The sequence below is a fragment of the Physeter macrocephalus genome, chromosome 5 (genome assembly GCF_002837175.3).
Source record: "Physeter macrocephalus isolate SW-GA chromosome 5, ASM283717v5, whole genome shotgun sequence".
Classification (NCBI taxonomy): domain Eukaryota; kingdom Metazoa; phylum Chordata; class Mammalia; order Artiodactyla; family Physeteridae; genus Physeter; species Physeter macrocephalus.
Genome location: NC_041218.1, coordinates 38000872 through 38024928, shown reverse-complemented (window position 1 = coordinate 38024928; position 24057 = coordinate 38000872). Strand labels below are relative to the sequence as shown.

The following is a 24057-nucleotide window of genomic DNA, read 5'->3' as shown; positions in this document are numbered from 1 at the left end:
AACTTATACCTTAACCAGGCAAAGCACTAATGGGAAGCAAGAAAAGACCATAAAATCTAGTTTCCTACCAACTGCACATGGATAGCTAATATTTCTTATGTTATAGTCCCCATAACCATATTAATAAAGTGCTTCAAGATGACTGAGCTTTGAAAATTTAGGACCTGTCACTTTAAAACTTAGACAAGCTGACTACATAATCAAAGTCAATACAATTAATAAAGTGGATCACTTCAGTCAACACACACAAACCACATGACTCTCTAATCATGCTCTTTAGTCTAGAACTTCTCTCCTTTGCTCCAGAGTGTTATCCTATTCATGTCTATGCAGATATCGCCACCTGAATGTTTGATGAGTCTGGACAACTCTAGGCCATCACAAACACTTAATCTTACACCATAAACCTTCCCCACCTACAAAAACGTCTCTGTCGTTGAACAGCACCTATGTTTACCCAGTTGTTCAAGCTGGAAGCCAGGAAGACACTAAACTTCTTCCTTTCCCTAACTCCTCACATCCAATTACTGTTGTTTCTATCTCCTAAACATCTTAGATTATCCACATTTCACCATGCAGGATGGCTCACCAGGTTCAGGTACTTATCTCTCACCTCATCTACCGCAATAATCTCTCTTAGACCATTTTTATGCCCCCCCCCCCCTTAATCCAAAAGCAACAATATGTGTGAATATTGCTCATATCTCTAACCAAAAGGAATTCTTAAAAACAGAATTTGCTGGTAATCTTTATAGTCTAACAATTCTCATCTGTGCATTAATTACATCTTCTCTGTATGCTACACATTAACTACATCTTCTCTATAATGCTACACATTTTATGTAGTTTCAATCACTGTCTGTATTTCCTTTGATTTATTTTGTCACTTGACACTACATACCTGGAATGTATTTCAGAAATAGCATTATTTATGGAATTATTCCATTTCTTGACTATAAATACCCTGCTGTGCTGATAATCAGAAGTGATTAAAGTATTCCTGTATTGGAATTGACGTTGTTTCACAGACAACATGGCAACGAATAACTGTGCATAAAGTGTTGTGTCCCTATTGATTTTTTTTTTCATGTAAATTTTGAGGGGTGGGATTACTGATTCAAACTCCTCCTAATGACTGCCATGTTAGGCAATACAGAATAGTGGCTAAGGGAGCAGGCTCAGTCTAAAACTTTTTGGGTTCCAATCCTAGTTCCACGATTTCTGTGTGACCTCAGACAAGTTACCTAACCTCTCTATGACTCAGTTTCCTGTAAAATATGAGTGATAACTGAACCTTCCCTCATGGAGCTGTCACGAGGATTAGACAGAAAACACATGACAAGCTCTCAGAACTATGCTTGGCAAATAGATAGTGCTCCACAAAGGCTATTAAATACATACATTCATTTCCAAAAGGATCACATTAATATTCAATACAACCAGCAAGGTAATGCATATCAGTTTTACTGCAACTTTGTCACCAAAAGGCATTAACACTATTTTTGGTGATTCTTATTTACTTCATAGATATCCAGTGTATCTTAGCACACATTTTTTTTAAATGCCAGAAAGTAAAACAGTTGTTCCTTAAGTACATTTAAATTGCTTAAATAAAAATAGGCTTGAGGAACTTTACTTCTTTATTCTTTAATGTTATATATACTCTGACCAAATAAGTTTACCAGTTTAGATTTTTAAGAAAACAAGTTACATGAGCTGCCTTGTTTCTTCTACTAGTGGTCAACAATATATAAAAGGGTAGAAAAAAATGGTGCTGGTAACCCTACAATTGGAAAGCTCATTAGATCTATTATATTTATTCTTCTGCTATAGTGGCCAGAGATCACTGTCAAAGGAAACTATATAGAAAAATCCAAAATTGGTCATTATGCAGTTGATCCCAGCCCTTGTCAAATATATACAATGTATCTGATGGCTTTGTATACTTGTTCCATTGTAAATGAGAAATATTATATAAAAAGACAGATTTTGACTTATATTGAAAGAAAAAAGTATGATTAAAGTTTAAGTTAAAATAAACACAAATACATATTTGTCAAAAAGCAACAACATCATGAATGAACTTAACTAGAAACCCAACAAGGTCTAAGTTCCAGTCCTTCCTGTTTCACAAATGTGGTAGCTAGAGCAGTGCTTTTCAAACTATGGGTGAGGACCCATTAATGAGTCATTACGCTAATGACAAACTTTTTAAAGTTTATAAATAAATTAATTTTGAGGTATAATTGACATACATTATATTAGCTTCAGGTATACAACATAATGATTTGATATTTGTGTGTGTATATATATATATATATATATATTTTTTTTTTTTTTTTTTTTTTTTTTTTTCTTTTCTGGTACGCGGGCCTCTCACTGTTGTGGCCTCTCCCGTTGCGGAGCACAGGCTCCGGACACGCAGGCTCAGCGGCCATGGCTCAGGGGCCCAGCCGCTCCGCGGCATGTGGGATCTTCCCAGACCGGGGCACGAACCCGTGTCCCCTGCATCGGCAGGCGGACTCTCAACCACTGCGCCACCAGGGAAGCTCTGTATATATTTTTTTTAATGAAAAAGAAGAGAACATCACAGAAAGTATGAGCAAATATTGTTTCACTTATATGTGTGTGGGGTGGTGTTGGTGGTGTCAGGAAATAAAATGTATTTCCTATTATGGATGACAGTTAAACAAGATTAAAAGCCACTGATCGGGCTTCCCTGGTGGCGCAATGGTTGAGAGTCCGCCTGCCGATGGAGAGGACACGGGTTCGTGCCCCGGTCCGGAAAGATCCCGCATGCCGCAGAGCGGCTAGGCCCGTGAGCCACGGCCACTGAGCCTGCGCGTCCGGAGCCCGTGCTCCGCAACGGGAGAGGCCACAACAGTGAGAGGCCCGCGTACCGGCAAAAAAAAAAAAAAAAAAGCCACTGATCTAGATAGAGTACAGGCATATCTCATTTTATTGTGCTTCCCAGATACTGCAATTTTTTTTTTTTTTTTTTTTTTTTTACAAATTGAAGGCTTGTAGCCACCCTGCAATGATGTTTTTTTTTGTTTTTTTAGCAATAAGGTGTTTTTAAATTAAGGTATGTACATTGTTTTTTAAACATAACGCTATTGCATTCTCAATAGACTACAGTATAGTGTAAACATAACTTTTATATGCACTAGGAAACCAAAAAATTTGTGTGACTTGCTTTATGTGATAATTCGCTTTATTGTAATGGTCTGGAACTGAACGCCCAATATCTCCAAGGTATGCCTGTAAGTCACTTAACTTCTGTGAAGGTGTTTCCTCATGTCTTAAATGGAAGTTATCATTCTACTTCAGAGAGCAGACCCAAGTAAAATAATTTCACAACATTTTTTTACCTATAAAACATTGTATTAATAAAGTAGGGTTATAGCATCTTGGTTGGGTTTCCTTAGAGTTTAATATTTCTCTGTTATATATGCTAACAGCATAAAGTCACTATGCTAGAAATTTGGACATAATGTAACAAAGATAATACTGAAAATGTAGTCTCCTAAGAAATGGAGCTAGAGACAGGAAAGCCTTAAGTTTCTTGAAATTTTTATTAACTCCTTTGTAGTACTCACCACACAGCCTCTGGGGAAAAAACAAGACTAAAGAAGAAAGGCAGCATCTCTGTGTTACTGTGGGGCCTCATGAAAGAATCATCACTTAGGAGAATGACCAAAAGGGGGAAACGTTTATAGGCTATTCCCACAGGAGGCCAGATCAAGAACGTCAGCTGCCATCCCACTGTCTGCACAGCCCTTCAATGGTACTTTACTTGGAGGTATAAATCACTCCTCTTTGCTTCTCACTGAAAGTTTAGAATCCTGTGCCAAGCTCTAAATGCCACAAACAATTCCAGGCAGCACATCTTTATCTAGCTACACATGTTATCTGCACACATCACAGTACCACAAATAGGAAACATTTTAAGGCTGCTAGCTAACAAACTGAAAACAGCTAAGAGGAAAGGTACACTCCCTCATAACTCTCCCACACAGGCTACCATTAAAGCACGCTTCTGAAGGAAAAGACATTCTAAAGATCCTGTGTAGGGCTTCCCTGGTGGCGCAGTGGTTGAGAGTCCGCCTGCCGGTGCAGGGGACACGGGTTCGTGCCCCGGTCCGGGAAGATCCCACATGCCGCGGAGCAGCTGGGCCCGTGAGCCATGGCCTCTGAGCCTGCGTGTCCGGAGCCCGTGCTCCGCAACGGGAGAGGCCACAACAGTGAGAGGCCCGCGTACCGAAAAAAAAAAAAAAAAAAAAAAAAGTATCCTGTGTAAATAAGAGACGGTACCTCTCCCCCTAAAAATAGAAGGGGCTTTAAAAAGGAACAGAATTCCTACTTGGATGAGTTCAGAAAGCACTTCAGGATAAATGGAGGATAGGAATGTTTGTGAGTACTCAGTGATACTGGTACTCAGTGATACTGGTACTATAATAATTGATTTTTTAAATGACATCCATGACCTTCAGATCTGCTTGTTCTGAGTTTTGTTTCTTGTAAGCCTCATGGATTTTTTGCAGCGATAAATCCAGCCCATATTCCCCCTCTAAGCTTAATTGTATTCACACATGTAAAACATCTGGCTGGATGTAGAGGAGCAGTTTGCAGCTCAGTAAGGCTACTGGCTCACCTGGGAATGCTGCATGAATGCCTGCTGAGCAAATGAATGTAGAAACAGATCTGCAATGGTCCTAACTTTCTCTGTGACTAATTCCCACCACTTTAAGGGAGGGGACAGAGGGTATGACAGATGAGGACAGGCAGAGGCAGACAGTGGGCGTGAGGAAAGTTGTGAAAGTTGTGAAGAGGTGATCAAGAATGCTTTAGTCATTGCCCAGGGAGCTCCCGCTGGACAGACTGAAAAAGAAAGCAACCGTCACCTTGGTTCTGTCAGCTTGCCAGGTAGTTTGCTTACCTGTGATCTTAGTTGAAAACCATGTGGGATGTGTCACAGCAGAAATGTCTTTCTCATAACAATCTTGACACAACAGAAATGTCTTTCTTACCAAAGGACACACTTGTTTGGAAGAGCTCTACAGAATTAGTACTGGGAAGGACCTTGGCTATCATTTGACCATGATGTTGAGACCCTGAAAAGTTAAGTGACTTACCTAAGGTCACACAGCTGGCAGCATTGTCTAGACTAAGACCAAAAGCTAAACAGAATCTCCCAAGATAAAATATGCCTATCATTGTGCCTACTAACATGTTTTTAAAGAGACAAGGTTCCCTATCACTCAGGACTCCAGCTTTATCACTATACCTGTCTAATTCCTTAGAACACTTAGGTATATGACTATGTACACATTGTTTTAAGACTGTTCATCAGTTAAATGGAAGAGATAGTGCCCACACATCAGGTTTGAAAAGGAATTTCTATCTCTGGTACACCTTACTACAGGTATGAAATTTAAGTCATTTTATCCATGTTTACAATATGTTGCTTGAAACTGAAACACTAATATATAGACACATAATTATCTCATACATAATTGATGGTAGATAAGAGGTATATTAGAAATATACAATTTGCATGGAAACTTCAGGCACTCAAAGTCACAAAAACCAATTTATTTCAAAGAATGAGGAAAGTGAATTACTACTACACCTGATATCAACCAAACATTTGTGCCCATAAAATATCTTTTCCTTAGTATTTATAAAATACTATACAAGAAAAGCACATACACTAACCAAGTTTATAAAAATAAATAAATCAATAACAACTTGCAGCATAGGCAGCTACAAATAGTGCTCTCCGTGGTGAGAAATAAAGTACACACATAAGAATCCTAGCAAAATTTTCACCACACACACACACACACACACACACACACCCCTAACAGATGGATTCTAAAAAACAGCTAAGCATTCATAAGCCAAATGCTCAAAAATTAATAATAAAAGATGGTTAACATTCCATGTTATGTGTGATATTGTATAAATGAGCACAACAGACCCGCCCCCCTGCTTTCGCCGCTCATCTCACTCAACCTTTTACTAAATGTGTGCTCATCCTTCCGCCTCCCCTACTCTGCAACCAAATCACAGCCACCCAAAGGCGAGGTGTCTGCTGCAGCCCAAAACACTTGAGTGATAACATCCAGTTTGCCATTCCAGGAAATCCCAGAGTATGTTTTAATCCTCTGCCCACAGCTTGCAAAGAAAGGTGAGAGAAGAACTAATGGATACCAGCACCCCAGCTGTGACCTGGCACATAAAGACATCAAGAAAGTAAATCCCATCCATAATCTGTATAATTTAACACTTGGAAGAAAGCAACATCTGGGATCAACTCCAAGCAGGACAGTGTTGCTGGATGTGTCTGTGCTTCCTGCACTGAGTGATAACCCGGTGACAAGGGAACACTCCAGGTCCTCACCAGTTCAGCAAAGGCAATGTCTTTTCCTAGCCAGGGGTAATCTACTCCAAAAAAAGGGGCGAGTGAAGAGAAGGAAACATCTACTCCTTGCCAGTAGAGTGCCTGGCAAAGGCTCCCCTTACACTTCAAAGAGAGGGAAAGGTGGAACCCCTCCCCAAAGGTGGGTCCTGGACAAACTATTGTCTTGCTAACCAGTCAAAATCCAGAATGAAAGCTAATGTAATATACAGGAATGACTTTATTTAAACCTTTCAGGGGACTCCAAAGTCCTATCCCCAGGCGAAGTTGGAAAAAAAAAAAATTCCCTGTAACTATGACTCCCTGGAAAGGCTTTCCAGATTTTTTTAATTACAGGAAAATGAATTTAGAACATAAGCAGATACCTACACATCATCTAAATCACTAGATCTATACACAATTTAAAAAAAATACACCAATCAGCAGGACGGGGCATTATAGGAAATAGAGATTGTTAGTAAAATCCATAATGCTTTCTCTCTGTTAAACCTTCTGAGAGGTTATAATTGCATTTGGCTGCTGCAGGCTTGTCAGAGAGCCTGGCTTAATAGTCGCAACCTAAAAGGAGTAACTGCCAACGGGCGACTCAGCTGAAATCAAACAACAAAAACGGGAACTGTAATCGGCCTGAAATGGAAGGAGGGAAAGGAAGGGAGACTCCTGTATTCATCAGTCAACATTAATGTCCTTTGTTGTTCACCTTTGCACAGAAGAGCGAGCGCTACCCTGCTCCTTTTCCTCCGAACACCAGTGTCCGGGTAGTCCTTTCCTAAGAGCTGTCTCCTTGCCTCGAAGACCCAAGCTTTCCGATTCTCTCTTCCCATTAACACTCCACAGCTGTCCTCCACCCCCCCACCCCCCGCACCGGGCTCACCCCGAGCAGAGAGGGTGGTCAGAAGTAAAAACATTGCTGAAATACCCGTTCCCCTCCAAAGACCAAAGAACAGAGCTGCGCAGATGTTGAAATTTGCCAATTTCCCCCCGCCCCTCAACACATACTCGGTAACCCGGGATGGAAGGGAGGAGGGAGGCTCGGGCCGGACTCTGTCAGAGCGGCTCTTTTGAGGACGGTGCCACATTCCGCTCTCCGGGAATGTTGAAGGGACGCAGAGGGAAGGTTTTGCGCCTCCCTTCTGTTTTGGGGATGTTCTCGCTACGCGATTGTTGTTGCCTCCCTTTCCACCCTGGGAAATCGTCACAGCCCTTGCCGTCTTTGGGGAAAAAGGAGGAGGGAGAGGAACGCCGTTCGCCCTCCTCTTCCAACTTGACATACACACGCCCCGTCGCCACTCCAAACTCCGCAGGCAGAGCCCGCAGCAGGCGGACTGGCGGCGCGCTCCCCTCAGCCGTCCGAGCGCTCCCTCCGGGAGCCGGTGCCTGGAGCGCCCATCCGGCGTTAAAGCGCGAGACCCCGGCGCGCACCCCTCTGCCCGGAGCTGGCTGGGCAAAGCCCCGAACCCGCAGCGCGATGCTACGATTAGGCATTTCCAGCCGGGTAGAGAGAGAGGGGCGCGAGGGCAAGAACGCGAAATACGCACACGCTCTGGCCAGAGCGGAATAAAAGTTCGCCCAGCTGAGACTCACCCACGCCGTATTTCTCGTGCTCCGTAGGTATCCACATGGCTAGAGAGGGGTCCGGGGTCTTCGGGCTTTGGAATCCCCGCGCCCCTTCTCCGACTCACAACAATGCACAGCTCCCGAGTAGCGGTTGCAGCGCTGGAGCCCGGCGGCTCCGCGCGGGCTGCAGGCGCTGGGCAAGGTCTGCGCTGGAGGCTCCCGAGCCCGGCGTTGACACCGCGCGGCCAAGGCTGCGCCACCCGCCGCTCTCCCGGCGGCAGCTATTCACAGTCCTCCGACGCGCTCCCGGGAACCCGGAGTGCAGTCATTGTTCTGATTCACTGAACTAAGCGAACACGCCGGGGCACTCTCGGGCGCACCCCCGCCCGCCAGCGCCTCTTCCAGCCCTCCCTGCCTAGCGCCCCCGCAGCACCCTGGGAATTGTAGTTCTGGGCCACTCCATCCCGGAAGGAGGCGGGGAATTAGCGGCTGGGGGCGGGGATACGTTCCGCTCGCCACCTCCTATTGGCCCAGATAGTGACGGCGCGGCGTGCGAGTGGAGGAGACGCCGCGTCGATGGGGAGTTAATTTCCAATCGCGTTTCCATTGGTTCCACGCCTGTCCGCAGCCCTCCCTTTTTTTTCTCAGCCGCGTAATGGCTGCTCCCAAGACACAGGAGGCTGCTACCCAAGGAGAGGAGGACGGTGATGGCAACCGTGGCGGAACTGGGGGTGTCAGTTATGAGGGTGAGTACGGTGCTTCTGAGGTGTCTTCCTTTTTCTCCGACCTGGAGTGCTGCTGACTGCTGGGCCGACCCTAGCTTTAAGGCCACCTGAGCACGAGGGAACCTCGGGCAGGGCCCAGCGGGATGGGGTGGAGTCGGAGGCGGCTACTTGTTGGGGGCTGTCTGGGAGGGAAGAGAAAATGGGATGCCATAGCCTCCGCAGCCAGCGAAGTTCGCTGGGCGTCTGTGCCACGTTTGGAGCTCCCACCTTTGCGCTCGCTGCCGAGTGGGCGTGGGTCATGTCACGTTCGTGCGTGGGTTATTGTAACTCTGGGGTTAGCCGCTCTCTTTCCTCGCCCGTACCCTACCCCTGCCTCGGTTTGCTTGGTTTGGCCTCGGGAGATAGGTTTTATTTGGGTTCGGGTGGATTTCCAGTTGCAGACTGGTTGGTCGCTGCTATCCACTCTACAGATTTTCTCAACTGCTGGCTGGAGTAGCCTCTGAAGGGAAAGTGTGTGTGGCTCTCACAGTTTACCCCCTCGCTCGTTGACTGCCCCTGGCGTTCTCCAGGATTGAACGTGGAGCCTGGGAGATCTTCCCAGACTGGGTCCTTAGAACGAGAGGCAGGGAAGTGGTAATTTGCAGTCATGGTTCCAGAGAAAATCGTCACAGCTACTTCGGCTTCACTTGACTTTCAAGTTGTATTCTGATCCAATGTAGAAGCAAAAGTCACACTTTGAAAGCTGCAGGGGGATTTTCTTTAGAATTCCTAGTCCCATTCTTTTACCTTTAGTCTGTCTATCCCCATCCCACTCTCTTCTTTTTTGATTTGATCATTTAACACAGCTAGTTGTCTTTTTCTAATGGACATGGTTTGGGGCTTAAATTTGGTTCTCCGTCCTTGTTGGGGTTTTAAAAAATTTCTTTGTTTTTGCTTTCATGGTTAAATTGACATTTAGTCTTAAGTTTTTGTCTTAGCACAGAGATTTCTTCCCACTTCTTATCAATGGAACCCCTAGCTTTGAAATTATTTCAGTACCTCTACCAAAGAAATCTTTGGCTAAGCTCCATACTTAAATATTGTGTTATATTCACACCCTAAACAGTTCATTTTGGGGTTGGCCATATAGGCAACTCTTGTAGTAACATGCTAAAGGTTTTCCATATTCTCAAAGTACCAGAGGGCTACCAGTTTAACATTTGAAGGTGAAATCTTTGGTGAATTTATCTCACAGATTAACTCATAAAAAAGAAAATTGGGTATGCCTTTCAAAAACATTGTATAACTTTTAAATATCATTAGTTATTTTAAAATTATAAAACTTTTCATCATAAACAGTTCAAACCATTCAGAGATGTGTAAGGTAAAAAAATGAAAGTTCCTGCACCACAAACAGTCCCACTCCAAAAGTAACAACTCTTGGGGGTTTGGTGTGTGCTTTTTCTAATAAATTTTGTATATGACACACATCTGTATGGTTTTGATTTTTTTTAAATAAAAAGGGATCATTCTATGTAAGCTTAAAGATCTGCCACCATCTTTCTCCCAGTGTTCTACTATAGATAGCCTTCCCTATCAGTATATTTTGTTAATTCTTTTTAAGGACTGTGCCCATAGTATTCCATAATATGGACGTCCCATACTTTAACCATTCCTCTGTTAATGTAGTATAGCTTTAGTTTTTCAGTGATGCAGTGAACGGCTTTATATACATATCCTTGTCCACCGGGTGTGTATTTCTTGAGGAATTTGGTCAAAGGTGACACATGTTTAAAATTGTGATGTCACATTTTCCTCTTAACGGGTGTGTGTAGACATTCCTACCAGTAATAATATGAGTGTCCTTTTCTCCATATCATTACCAAGCTGTGATGACCAGCATTAATTCAGGATCAGTGTTTAGATGACCATTAGATTGAATTGAGTAACGGATAGAAAGCATAATTTTAGGTTGCAGTTTATTTTCAACAGAAGTATTGAGCAGTCAATTTGCTGTATCTGTAACAAAAAAATTCCTCACCCTGGTTCAGAACTGCCCATCAGTGATTAGTGAGAATCAGTATTCTCAGTAATTTGTAGCAATCAATGGGAGAGCTTAATGGCTGATTTTTATGTCATTCTTACAAGGTAAAGTTGTCATTAAAAATTCCCTTAATACATATATACACTAATATGTATAAAATGGATAACTAATAGGAACCTGCTAGCTGGGCCCGTGAGCCATGGCCGCTGAGCCTGCGCGTCCGGAGCCTGTGCTCCGCAACGGGAGAGGCCACAACAGTGAGAGGCCCGCGTACCACAAAAAAAAAAAAAAAAAAAAAAAAAAAATTAAATTTAAAAATTAAAAAAAAATTCCCTTAATAACCTATGTATCAGGGGACACGGGTTCGTGCCCCGGTCCGGGAAGATCCCACATGCCGCGGAGCGGCTGGGCCCGTGAGCCATGGCCACTGAGCCTGTGCGTCCGGAGCCTGTGCTCCGCAACGGGAGAGGCCACAACAGTGAGAGGCCCGCGTACCACAAAAAAACAAACAAACAAACAAAAAAAATAACCTATGTATCATTCTGTGACTTTATCCACATTCTTTTCAAAGCCTGCAAAGTGTGATACAAAGTTTGGGTGGAAATAATGATGTTAAAAGTATGCATATTCATATTTTTTGTTAAGCAGCCACTTTGCTATCAAGTGTGTCTTTCCCTGTAAAATAATTAATGTCTTGAAAACTGCCTCTTTTAAGAGGTTTCCCTCTAATTCTAATTAAAATGTCAATCTGTGTGTTTAAAATTCTGGGACAGAAGTGACTAGGGAGTCTTTTTATAGAAATCTGTGCAATTCTACAAGATTTCTGCTAGAATGAGTCACTGGGCAGTATGCAGGCAGGTACGCCTTCCCTGAGGTCTGTGTGCCAGACTTCCTGAGGCTCCATCTCTCAGGGAAGCCCTTGCTTTCCAAACATTTGAACGGTAACTAGGATTTCATATTGTCCCCTAAAATTAAGAACAGGTAATAGACTCAACATTTCTCACATTTGGGGATGTTACTGGGGAAATTTTTCTGATGGCAGTGATTTCATCTGACAGTGTTAACCTGTGCTTCCATATTGTAGTATTCTGACAGAGTCAACTTTTTTCCCTACAAATGCATGTACAGTAGATGATGATCATGGTAATGCCTCTTTGGATTTATAAAGCTTTCCGTCTGGAGACCTTATTAATTCATTTTGATGTCTCTAGAAGAAATGGGTATAGCAGGTGGCGTCAACTCCTCATTCTTGTATTTCCTATTTTGATAAATGGCATCAAGGCTTTTATAGAAACCGAGGAAGCACCCTTGATTCCTATCTTGCCCTCAGGTCCTGAATCTGATCCGTTACCACACCTTATTTTCCTGTGCCTGAAAGAATCTTTTGAATCTGTTCTTTCTCTCCATCTCTTCAAGTAACCACTATTCTGTTTCTAACCCTCACCGTTGCTGCTGAATTACCTGTGTCCCCACACTCCAAACTGTACTCTTGGGGACCAAGACCATGTCATTTGTTATTGTCTGCTTGACCCTGTTCTTGGCACCTTGTCAGTGTTTAATAAATGTTTGACCAGAACTGAATTCTAGCCTGGATGATTGCAAAACCTTCCTATTGATCTCACTGACTTTTTTTTTTTTTTGGCTGCATTGGGTCTTTTTTGCTGCGTGTGGGCTTTTCTCTAGTTGCGGCGACAGGGAGCCACTCTTCGTTGCGGTGCCTGGGCCTCTCATTGCGGTGGCTTCTCACTGCGGAGCAGGGTCTCTAGGCACGCAGGCCTCAGTAATTGTGGCTCACGGGCTCTAGAGCGCAGGCTCAGCAGCCGTGGCGCAGGGGCTTAGTTGCTCTGCCACATGTGGTATCCTCCCAGACCAGGGCTCCAACCCGTGTCCCCTGCATTGGCAGGCAGACTCTTAACCTCTGCGCCACCAGGGAAGTCCTGATCTCACTGACTCTCGATTTTCCCTTTCTTAATCCACCTTCAAAAACTCAAATGTATTCATGGATCTTCACTTCAAATCTTCGTTGTAACTCTGACGTGTTGCATTTAGGTTCCAATCTACTTTTCCAGCCTCATCTTCAGTCACCCTGCTACCCCTCCCAAATCTCCATTATCACACTTATACCATATCACATTGTAGTTATTTGTTGGCAGTTTTGTCTACACCAGTAGACTGAACTTCTTGAGGGCGAGAGTTGTTTTATTTTAGTTTAGTACATCCAGTGCCTATCAGAACTGTGTGTAGTAAACACTCTATAACAATTTAATGGTTAGAATCTTTGAAATTTATCCTAAGTACTTAGAATGACTGCTATTTTAAACAGAGGAATTGAAGTAGAATAAAAAAACTGAGTAGATGTTGTGTGCTTGTGAAAGTTATGCATACCACCGTGTGCTTGTGAAAGTTACGCATACCAACTGGAAAATTCAGACTGTCATCATGAAGTATCAACTTTGTCAGAGATAATCATAGTTAGCATTTAAGCATAGTTTTTCAGTCTTTTTTTAAAGTGAAGTGTTAGTGTTTAGATAATGATTAAATATTTAAGAGAATACTTCAGATCTGTCCTTTATAACCTTGAACCCATAACTGAGTAAACTGCTACAGAGACCTTGAAATCTGTCTTCCATCATCTGTGTGGCTCTTATCCAGTTTTCCACAGGTTGTCATCTTACTTCCAGCATTAAGGCTTAAGTCCAGTCTTGTGTATTTGGCATGACAGTGGAAAGAGGACTAGACCCTATCTTGGAAAAACTGTATTTAAATTTCAATTCTGGTATTTAGTAGCTGTATAATGTAGATTAATTACATATCTGCTACATTTATGAAAATATAGCTGTAATATCTACCTTGCAGAGTTACTGTGATTATGCATTGAATTATACGTTTAGGAAAGCCCAACATATTTCCTTTTATAAAGTTGGAACTCAGTAAATATCAGTTGCATTCAATATAAAGATATGCCTAATTGAACTGTAAAACTGCCTGCTCTGATTAACTTAGAAGCAATCTAAATTGCAGTGTAACCAAGGGGAAGCTTAGGAATGTGGTGGTGATAACTGCTTAGGCTGCCCGTGCATTCCTAGGGGTTGTCAGGGTGTCTGTTGGTGCTCTGTACTGGTATTGCAACTATGTGCTCTGAAGGCCTTTTATATTATCTTCTATACCCTTTCTCACCCCTGCCAAGCACTGCCCCCTCATACCCAGCTCCCAACTCTTCACACATACACCCACAATCAGAGTCAGCAAGAAGCTTAGATAATCTTACATACTCAGATGGCCTTGCAAGGTACAGGCCAGAGGGTGTCAAGGAAGAAAAAGAATTATAGATACTAGGTTTGGTGTAAGGTTCTGAAGGGTCCTACTTCAGAACATCCTTTTGTTTTCCTTTAAAACATACATGGGACCCAGCTTGCAGGATATTAAGAGAAGATATTATAAAAGAGGTATTATAACACTGATGATACTGATGATAGCTAACATTTGTAGAGCAGTGACTGTGCCAAGTACTGTTTCAAATGCTTTTAGAGATCATTTTGTCTCACAACATCCCTGAGATAGATACTCATATTATCCCCTTTTTATTTAATACAAATGAGAAAACTGGTGCAAAGAGCAACTTGCATAAGGCCACACAGTAACTGAAAGAGAACTTTTAACCCAATTACGACTGTAAAGATGTCTCATAGTAACTAAATTCCATTGGATGAGGTCTGAAACATACTTTCCTTAAACATAACTTTGTTCTAAAGTTGATGTTACTCTAGAAAGACAATATAGTATGAGAAAAGAGGTCAGGACAACTTAGGATCAAATCCTGGTTACTCACCAGCCACAGGCAAGTTAAGCAACCTCTGAACCTTAGTTTCTCATCTGTGAAATGGGTAATAATCATATCTGTCTTGCTGGAATGTTGAATTGAGTAGTGAGATCATAATTATAGTACCTAGTCTTCAATAAATGGTGACTTATACTTCAGTCATAGGTTTAGGGACATCTTTGGCATGTGTGCCAGAGGTGATACAGGTGTTGGTTTTGAGTGCTAGAATCTTAACGTGTCTTTTCCATTTTAAGACCAGGTTTCTGTTACGGGATTTGGTAGGTACTTGTAGTATCAGACACTGAGTTTACATACACTTCTAATTGTATTGACATAGATCTTGCGTTCATGCAGAAGAACAGCAGTGTCCTCCACAGCACATTCTCATACATGTCCTATCTTGAAAAACTGAAGATGATATTGACCAGATTGATGTGATAAAAATCATACTTTCTTCTAAATGTAAATCCATGAGTATATAGAAATAAGAAGTACACCTAAACTGCCCTTCCAGTGATTGAATTTTTAAATACTTCTATTAGTTGTTCATGGAAAACTTTACCATAGAGTTAGGATTCAGTTTTGCTGTGATTTATTTAATAAACTTATGAGACTGAATGGATTGGCATTTCACTGACAGTTCCTTGAAGAACTGCCATCTCTTGCTGAAATAAGTGTGTTCTACTGACTTCATTGACCCAAAGGTGAGCAGGACAGTGAGTGGTGATGGATTTGACTGATCAGTCTTCTGCCTTTCTTTACATCTCAACCAATGGTCTTTGTGACCAGTGTTGTTATTTGTAAGATAGCCAACTGGGACTGGGTGCTGTCTTTAGCTCTAGGCATCAAGTAGTTTCTGGAATTAAACAGGACTTAAACCTTTGCTCGATTGTGGGGTTGGAGGGAGGTTGGGAGGGGTGTTCAACAATAAGTGGTAGAATATTTTAAGTGACATAAGCTGATGTGGGATACTTTGGGGCTTTCTTTATGTGTAATATATTTAAATTCATCAATACATTGAGTAAAAATGTATGGAAGGAAAACCTGGATTAAGAGTCAGAAATCTGGGTTCTTAGCCTGCTGCTTTGTGGCAGTGTGAATTTGGGGAAAATCCTTTAACCCCGCTGAGCCTCAGTCTCATAAAAATGCTGCAGGTAAGTACCTTGCTGATATTGCTGGGAGGTTGAGTGAGACTGTATATGAAAGCACTCTGTAAACTTTGATACACTATAAAAATGTAGAGATGAATGATGCTGATGAAGGTCTGTCACAAGAGACAGTGGTGAGTCTTTGGAATTGGACAAACTGGATTCCAAAGTAGCTGTCGGTTAAAACCTGTGTAACCTTGAGCGAGTCAGTTGACCTCACTATTATTATCATCACAACTGCTGCTACTACTACAATAATCTGGAGATATGACTTTAAAATGATTGCAGACTAATTAACATTAGAGTTTGAATCAAGACATATCCCTGATTTTATAATATACCCTTTGAGGACAGGGACTGTCACATATAGCTTTGGATCACCTCCTCTTCTGGGACAGTGCCATGCTGTGTTGTCATTTGGTGTTGGCTGAGTGGAGACTGTGGATGGGCTCCTTGTTGGGTGCTGTATGGGGCACAAATGAAGAAGAACCCCTGGCCTTATCCTTGGGGAATTTTCAGTGTAATGGGGGGGCTCCACATTCATATTTTACCAGAGCTAATTGGAGAGTCCTTTCTGTTTCCATATTACACTCTGGGAAGAATTGGATACATTTGAATCTGCAATTTGTATTCATTGACTGAGGAGCTGAGCAGAGTAAAGCTTTTAAATGTGGTTATTTTTAAAAGAAAGGAAATGCATGCTCATCTCCTGGTTTCCCTAACACTGTCCTTATTTTGTGTTTTTTCTAAATTCAAAGATGATTACAGAGTAATTACAAGTAATTACAGAGGCCCTGCCTTTAACAATTTTTTTTTTTAGTGTTTTTATTCAAAAACTTAAGATTTGTTTCTTAAGAGAAAGACTTCGGAATTGTAATTGTGGTTATTGATTTAACACAATCTTTCTGTTATGTAACAGGCTGCTATTCACCAGTAATAGCCAATTAGAAAGGAAAATATCTTGTACCACAAATCGTAATTACCATTTTAAAGCAATTAATAGCAGGAACTGTTGCTGAACAGTAACTTAACATCAATCAGGCTGTCTTTGCTAAAGCACCATACAACTAATTTCCACAAATGGAGGAGGGGAGAGGAAGTTCAGTGAAAGAATCTGAAAGCTTATTGGACTTGCTTACAAACTAGTTGATGGATGGCTTTTGAAAGCTTTATAAATATGCACCCACATGAGGGAAAGTAATGCTGATAATCTACAGGGACTTTGAGTTATTTTTCCAGCATCAGTGATCATAGACTATATTGTTTAGTGGAAAGCCCACTGGACAAGGCGTTAAAAGACCTGGGTTTTAATCCCACTTCTGCTTGTGACTGGCTGTGTGATTTTAGAGAAGTTATTTGCACTTGTATTTAAGATTTCCTGGTTTGTAAATGAGAGAATTCTTTATATCAGTATCCTTTCAACTGATCTTCCAAACATCAATAAAAGAAAGAGAAGGTAGACTTACAGCTAGGGAGCCCAAGTATACATATCCTAGAGTCTGTAGAAAGAAAGAATATATATCTGGATTTTTCCCTTAGTTACACATTAGTTGTACATGTGAATGTCACTAATCAGGTGTATCAAGTTAGAAAATTGGTGGAGAACCACTGGCAATAGATAACTTCTAGGGTCTCTTAATCCAAAAGATTATGGATAGATCATTATGATGCATACCATCTTCCCCATCTCCTCTCCTTTCCATGTTTTAATAAATGATGCAAATCTGAAAGAGCTTTGATAGAACTGAGAATTAGTTCATTCAGAAAATTTTATTAAGCATGTGCTGTGTGCAAGCTTCTATATTTTAGATGCTATTGAATACAAAGATGAAAATAAGAGGGCTTCCCTGGTGGCGCAGCGGTTGCGCATCCGCCTGCCGATGCAGGGGAACCGGGTTCGCGCCCCGGTCTGGGAGGATCCCACATGCCGCGGAGCGGCTGGGCCCGTGGGCCATGGCCGCTGGGCCTGCGCGTCCGGAGCCTGTGCTCCGCAACGGGAGAGGCCACGGCGGAGGGAGGCCCGCATACCACAAAAAAAAAAAAAAAATGAAAATAAGATATGTCTTGCCATCCAGGATCTTATGACCTAATAGGAAGATAATAAGTGCATAAATAACTGTATTACAAAGTAGAAAGTGTTAAGGACCATCAGAGTGATCAAGATGGGGTTGAGCAAGAAAGAGATTGTGCGCAACAGGTGGTACTAGGTCTTGAAGTTGAATAGGATTTGGACATGCAGAAATAAGGAAAAGCGTTGTAGACCCAGGCAAAGGGAGGGAACAATAGAAAAACTAAGGGCATCTACAGCAGGTAACAAGTCAAATTCATTTTGCCTGGAGAAAATGTTAGGTAAATGGAAGCAATGAAAAGAAGTTTGGACAGTTTGAAGCTAGATCATATAGCCTCGGACGTTAGACCCTGACTCTGCAGACTTGAGGAAAGGGAATGACAAGATTAATGTTTAATCAGATAACAATGTCCTGAAGAGGGAAAGTTGAGTCAGGAGGCAGGGGTATTTGCCAAAGAAAAAGTTAATGAAGACTCATACTAGACTTTAATAATATGCCCTTGTTAATGAAGTCAGGTGATTAATCAGTCCTGTAAGGAAATTCCTGAGATTAGAGAAATATACCAGGACAGAACAGGTTGTATATAAAGATTCTTTCTTTGATAGGTTGGGGTCTGCTTGGGCTCTGTCATAGGAAGGCCCAGGGAGTACAGGCAGAGAGCACCATAAAAATGACAAAACAGGCATCAGAGTACAGACAGGTGGAGAGATCTGGGAGCAGGTAGTATTAAAGAAAACCAGAGCTGGACAGTAGTTAAAGTGGTAAAGAACAGAGTTTATTCATCAACAATTGCAATAGAAGGGAAGAGACCTCTGTATAGAATTGGGCTCAATTCCAGATTCAAGGAAAGGTGGAGATTTTTAGACAAGGAACAGGTTGGGGAGGTTGGGTGATGGAAAATTACTAATAGGAAACATCAGGGGGATTCTGGTGTAACAGAGCAAAGGGTTCATGTGCCTGTGGTGCAGAAAGCCAAACTCTGACAGTGGGAGTTTGCAGCAAAGTCAGGATTTATTGCAGGGCGCCAGGCAAGGGAGTGGGAGACAAGCCTCAATCCACTCCAATTTGGTCTTTGAGTTAGGGGTTTTTTTTTTTTAAAGGGAAAGAACAAAGAAGCTGAGGGTAATCATCATCTTCTTGTGACATTTCTGTGACATTTCTTGGTTGTTGTTTTTTTTTTTCGGTACGCGGGCCTCTCGCTGTTGTGGCCTCTCCCGTTGCGGAGCACAGGCTCCGGACACGCAGGCTCAGCGGCCATGGCTCACCGGCCCAGCCGCTCCGCGGCATATGGGATCTTCCCGGACGGGGGCACGAACCCGTGTCCCCTGCATCGGCAGGCGGACTCTCAACCACTGCGCCACCAGGGAAGCCCTCTGTGACATTTCTTAATCGTCATTTGGGGAGTTAGGATGTCTCTGGTTTACAATTGTCTGGCCATGTGGTCCATGGCTTGGGGGTCTATTAGCTCATGCCCTGGAGAAATAACCTGAGTTTGTACATTAATGATGGTATCAACGACAGCAGTTTTAGTCATCTGATTCTTGTTGATTAGTGTTCAATTAGCACAGGATTGAGGTCAGAGGGGGACAAGAAAGAGAATAAAGTTTCAGATAGAGAGGTTAATCATAAACTCAGCAGGGCAACTCCATTTTAGGGGGACACGGTTTCACTGTCTAAATAGACTCGACAAGGTTCTTGCTGCAGGCCGGCCCGAGTAATATCACCTGGAGGATAGTAGAGGCAGAAGAGCCCCATCAGAGATGGAGGGTGAGGGATTCTCTCCAAACTGATTTAGCAGGATTCTTGCTAAAACCTGGCTATGCAGGTCTAGCATAGCCTGATCCAGAAAAGGGTTCAGAGTATCCCGACTAAAGTTTGGTCAAGGAGAGAGCCTTTGTCATTAGCAGGAACGCAACCACAGTAAACTGGGCTTTAGAGACAGGATTCAAGTCAGTTTAAAAGCCTTAGAGAAACAAGTTTAGAGGAACATGGATTCTGGGTGAGGCGTGGATTCTGGTTTATGGTATCAGGGCAGCAGGTTGAAGACTCATTTACTAGAAAAGGTATACAAGTTGAGGCTTGGTTCCAAGAAATTAGTCACATGCACAGTGACTAGCATCCCAGACCCAGATGGAGGTGAAGCCAAGAAGACTGGGTTGGTATAGAGCCACTGGCTTGAGGTGGTCCCCTGCTGGAGCAGAGCCAAACTGCTGGTGAGCTTAGAGATCCCTGCGGATGCTGATTGGCAGTGTTAGCAGGGGCCTAGCTGCAGGCAACTCATTACAGTTGCCCATATGGCCACTGAACTCCTAACCCTGTGCTCATTAATCCCGAATAATCAGCCAGTTGTAATATAATTCTCAAGTATAGGGTGATAATACCCTTCTTTTTCATGACCCCTAGACTACGTGGGTATTTGATACCACAGAGAAAGATTCCTGTTCTTGATCTTTTTCCTTTTGAAACATCTTAGAGTTTATTGACAAAACAGATTAAAGTATGTTAACTATTTCCCCCATTTATAAGGTATGTTTAAGTATCAGTTGTTATAGTTGTTTCCATAAATAGAGCACAATCCTGTTTTCCTTTCATTGCATGAGTCCCAGAGTATATCCAACCATATAGATTTACATGTTCTTAGAGTCTAAATGAATTTAAAATGAATAAAACCTTTAAGTAATGGACTGAAAAGAAATTCATTTCTTTGATATCATACTTTTGAGATACATTCATAGAAAATTGTGTTCTTGTTTTTGTTCATCTATGTGATGGAAGTAGGTAGGGCTAATGTAAATTTAACATCTATTTATGTTTTTAGGGACAATATTTCAAGACTCCATAGAATTCTATGACAGAAAAAGTATTAATACCATTTTACACAAAGAAATTTTCATGTGCAAATACTGAGGTAAATAAAGCTACGTAGCATTCTTACTTCAGGACTTTTTAGTATGCAAATTTTTGTGACCATCCAAGAGATAAATATTACATTGCAGTTTCCCAAATATTTAACTACACTACCTTTTTCTCAAATAACACCTATTAACATTTAATGGGATGCTAGTGTTCTGTGGAATTTGATTTGGCAAATGCTGATCAGGGTCATCTTCCCTTAAACGGATCGTATTTATTAAGAACTTAGACACACCCAACAGTTCCATCTGTAAACATCTTCAAGAAGAGATCATTCACCCTGTATCTATAATAATAACCATTGTCGTTCATTTTATAGCTTTCCTGTTTTACTTCCAGCCCTTAGTGGGGAAAGAATAAATGTAGAGTATTAAGCCCAAGGTAAACACAACAAACATAACTGTTTGTTCTGTCTCAGAGAGATGTGACATCCTCTAAGTAGCATTTTTCCCCCTTTCAAAAGATAGAATTTTTTTGAAAACGTTCAAGATAGCATTGAAATAAATATTTGTATAAACAAAACCTACCACTTTAGCACAGTATGAGGACTCTTCAAATTGTTGTCTTTTGTTTATTTTAGTGTCCCTTCCTTAGTACATTAGAATTAAGATTTGAATACTGAATGATAAAAAAAGGAAATTGTTCCCAAGTAACCAATTTCTGATCTACTGTTCCAGAGCACTCAAGCTTATGCTTCTTTTTAAGCCAGGTAACCATAGCTATTTAATGCATTATTTAAGGTTATAAAATTTTAATTCACATTCTTCTATCAGCTTTCTTTGACTTCAAGAATGTAGGTTAGTTGCAATTTTTTTCTAATTGCCTGTGTTTGGCATCATTGTCAGAAATGTCAGTTTCTGAATTACTGTTTAATGAAATGATGAATCCAGGCATCCCTTTGATGTAAAATCCACAACTAGTGTGATATAGAGGAATTTTTTAGTGAAAGGTTTTTTTAGACAGCTTAGAAATGATTCATGGGACCATTGTTATTCACGTCTAGTTAGCAGTGTTCAGATCCAACTGGCAAGTCTCCATTTCTTCAGGATTCTCACTGTTACATTAAATGTGGTTTCAAAGTAGACTGATTTAGGCAAGCAGCGTATAAGTGAAATAACTGGATTGCTCTCTTCATCTTCTCACCTTTAATAAAAATTACATTTGCTGATATCCTTTGTGACAATACATTAATGAATCAGATTCTGAATTCATCTTACTTATAGAAAGTTATCAAAAATTATTATGTTATTAATATTAGCTGACTGTTGGACCCTGCTGTGAAGTGCACACATACTTGTGGAAACTCATACACATTTTCATATACTTATGGGCAACATTTTTTAATGTTATATCCTTCATAAGTTATACTTCATAAATATTATAATCCTCATAAATATATAACCTCCTCCCTTTCTCTTTCTGGGTTAGTCATACTCGTGTTTCAAATCTTAGCTTAAATGTCACTTTTCATGTGAAGCTGTTCTTGAAACATAGTGTGAATTAGCTACACACTTCTTTGTAGCTTAATCATTATACTATATAATTATCTAGGAGAATCCCATTACCTGCTTTGTAGAGAGAAAAATTTTAATTCTCATAGTTCCATTGATATATACTATGTTACTTTTCAAGGGCTGCCTGTAACAAATTATACAAATCGGGTGGCTTAAAGCAGGAGAAGTTTATTCTCTCACAGTTCTTAAGGCCAGAAGGTGGAAATCAAGGTGTCAGCAGAGCCACACTCCCTCTTCTCTAGAGTAGAATCCCTTTCCTTGCCTCTTCCAGCTTCTGGTGGCGCCAGGCATTCCTTGACTTGTGGCAGCATAACTCTACCTCCGTCTTCAACCTGTTTGAGAGGTTAGGTAGGCTTCATGAGGAGGTGAGACCTAAGCAGTGGTCTTTGCCAGGTGGGGTAGGTCTTCTTGATAGAGGAAGGGCTTGGGGAACCTCTACACCTGCATACTATCAAAGCCTGAAATGATGTGGTAGAGTAGGAGACAAGGCTAAAAAGGGCACACAGGCTGTATTAAAAAGGAGCTTGTGGGGCATGCAGAAGAACTTGGGTTATGGCCTACATAACGGGGGGTGTTTTAGGCGGGTGAGAAACATGAATCAGATTTGCTGGATAGGAACAGCCTTGTGGGCAGTTCTAATGTGAAGATGAATACAGTCTTCAGAGGCTCTTGTGAGAAAAGCACATTCCTTATGTAGCCAAACTGGGTGCCAAGCTAAGTAAGTCTCTCTAAAGTGTGTAAACCATGATGTAACCTTCCAGCTCAGAAACCAGCTATAATTTCTCTGTGCCTATAGGAAAAATCCCAAAATGAGAGGATATCTTTATTCAGGACTCCTCGTTGCCTGACCCCACTAATTTAATATGCTGCTTCTCAACCACGGAGATGGCTTTGAGTTTTCTTTTACTGCCTTGTTTGTAACCACACCTCAGGTGTGAGTCCTACACTAGAAGAATAATCTAAAGGGCACAGATGGAAGAGTAAAGCCTGTTCATTGCGTGCTCACTTGACTTTGTCATGTGGAAATCTGCACTTTTAAATTTTATTTTCTAGATGAAAGTGAATTTTTAAAGTTATGTTTTTCTTTATTATTTCCAAGAAATTTTTGTTCTCTAAGAAAAGTTGGTATTTTTTCCATAATTAAAAATGGCTGTATACCCCTGCAATTCTGTATTTTTGTTTTGATCCATGGCAAGTTTTACCAGATACTCCTAATTAAGCTCCAGATTTTATACAAATCTTTTAAGAATTTTCAAACAAGATCTTAACATCATTTGGGAGAGAGGGTGATTGTGTATCTTTAAAATTATGTGCATGCACATGTGTATATGTAAAAAAAAAGTTGATTTGTTGTAAACATTTTAAAATGTTGATGTGTTAATTGGAGTGAAGTTTAGTCTGATTAACCAGAAAGGGGAAACGCTGCTTTATTGCTGTAATTTTTCTCTTATTGAAAACTTTTTACATATATATCTACTGCAAATCCTTAATTCTGATTTAGCACAACTGATAAATCCAAGGTCATCCTTTCAGAGGCATTTAATCCTCCACTGTAGTACCTCTTTTTAATGATAAACGGCATTTTTGTGAGTAGCCCAGTTACTTCTGAAGACTCTGATGAATGCCATCTGGTCCTAATGATGGATTGCAACTTCTCAGATTGCTTTTTTTGTGTGCTTCCATCTCCATGTTCCCCTATTTTTTCCATTTTGATAATTTATTGTCGTAACAGATTACTTCATCGCCAATAAGTGTTCTTTACTGTTTTTCTTTTTTTTTTTTTTTTTTTTTTTTTTTTTTTTTTTTTTTTTTGCGTTACGCGGGCCTCTCACTGTTGTGGCCTCTCCCGTTGCAGAGCGCAGGC

The 24057-nt window shown here is 41.3% G+C and overlaps 2 protein-coding genes across 10 annotated transcripts in view; one reads left to right on the top strand and one right to left on the bottom strand.

Annotated features, from left to right (window-relative positions):
- DOCK4 (dedicator of cytokinesis 4) overlaps positions 1-8294 on the bottom strand; it is a 499472-nt gene extending 491178 nt beyond the window's left edge. The window contains exon 1 of the mRNA XM_024128243.3: positions 8009-8294. Coding sequence (XP_023984011.1) covers positions 8009-8045 — 37 coding nt within the window. The 5' untranslated portion in view covers positions 8046-8294. The remainder of the gene's footprint in view (positions 1-8008) is intronic.
- Positions 8295-8615: 321 nt separating this feature from the next.
- The window catches only part of ZNF277 (zinc finger protein 277), a 132103-nt gene continuing 116661 nt past the window's right edge, over positions 8616-24057 (top strand). For 8 of the 9 annotated variants that reach the window (XR_008617340.1, XM_028489860.2, XM_028489861.2 and 5 more), the window contains exon 1: positions 8616-8727. Coding sequence is in view for 7 of the 9 variants with exons in the window: in XM_024128274.3 (XP_023984042.1) it covers positions 8637-8727 (91 nt within the window). In the remaining 2 variants the exon portion in view is untranslated. The remainder of the gene's footprint in view (positions 8728-24057) is intronic. The other variant, XM_028489862.2, reaches the window with a different exon arrangement.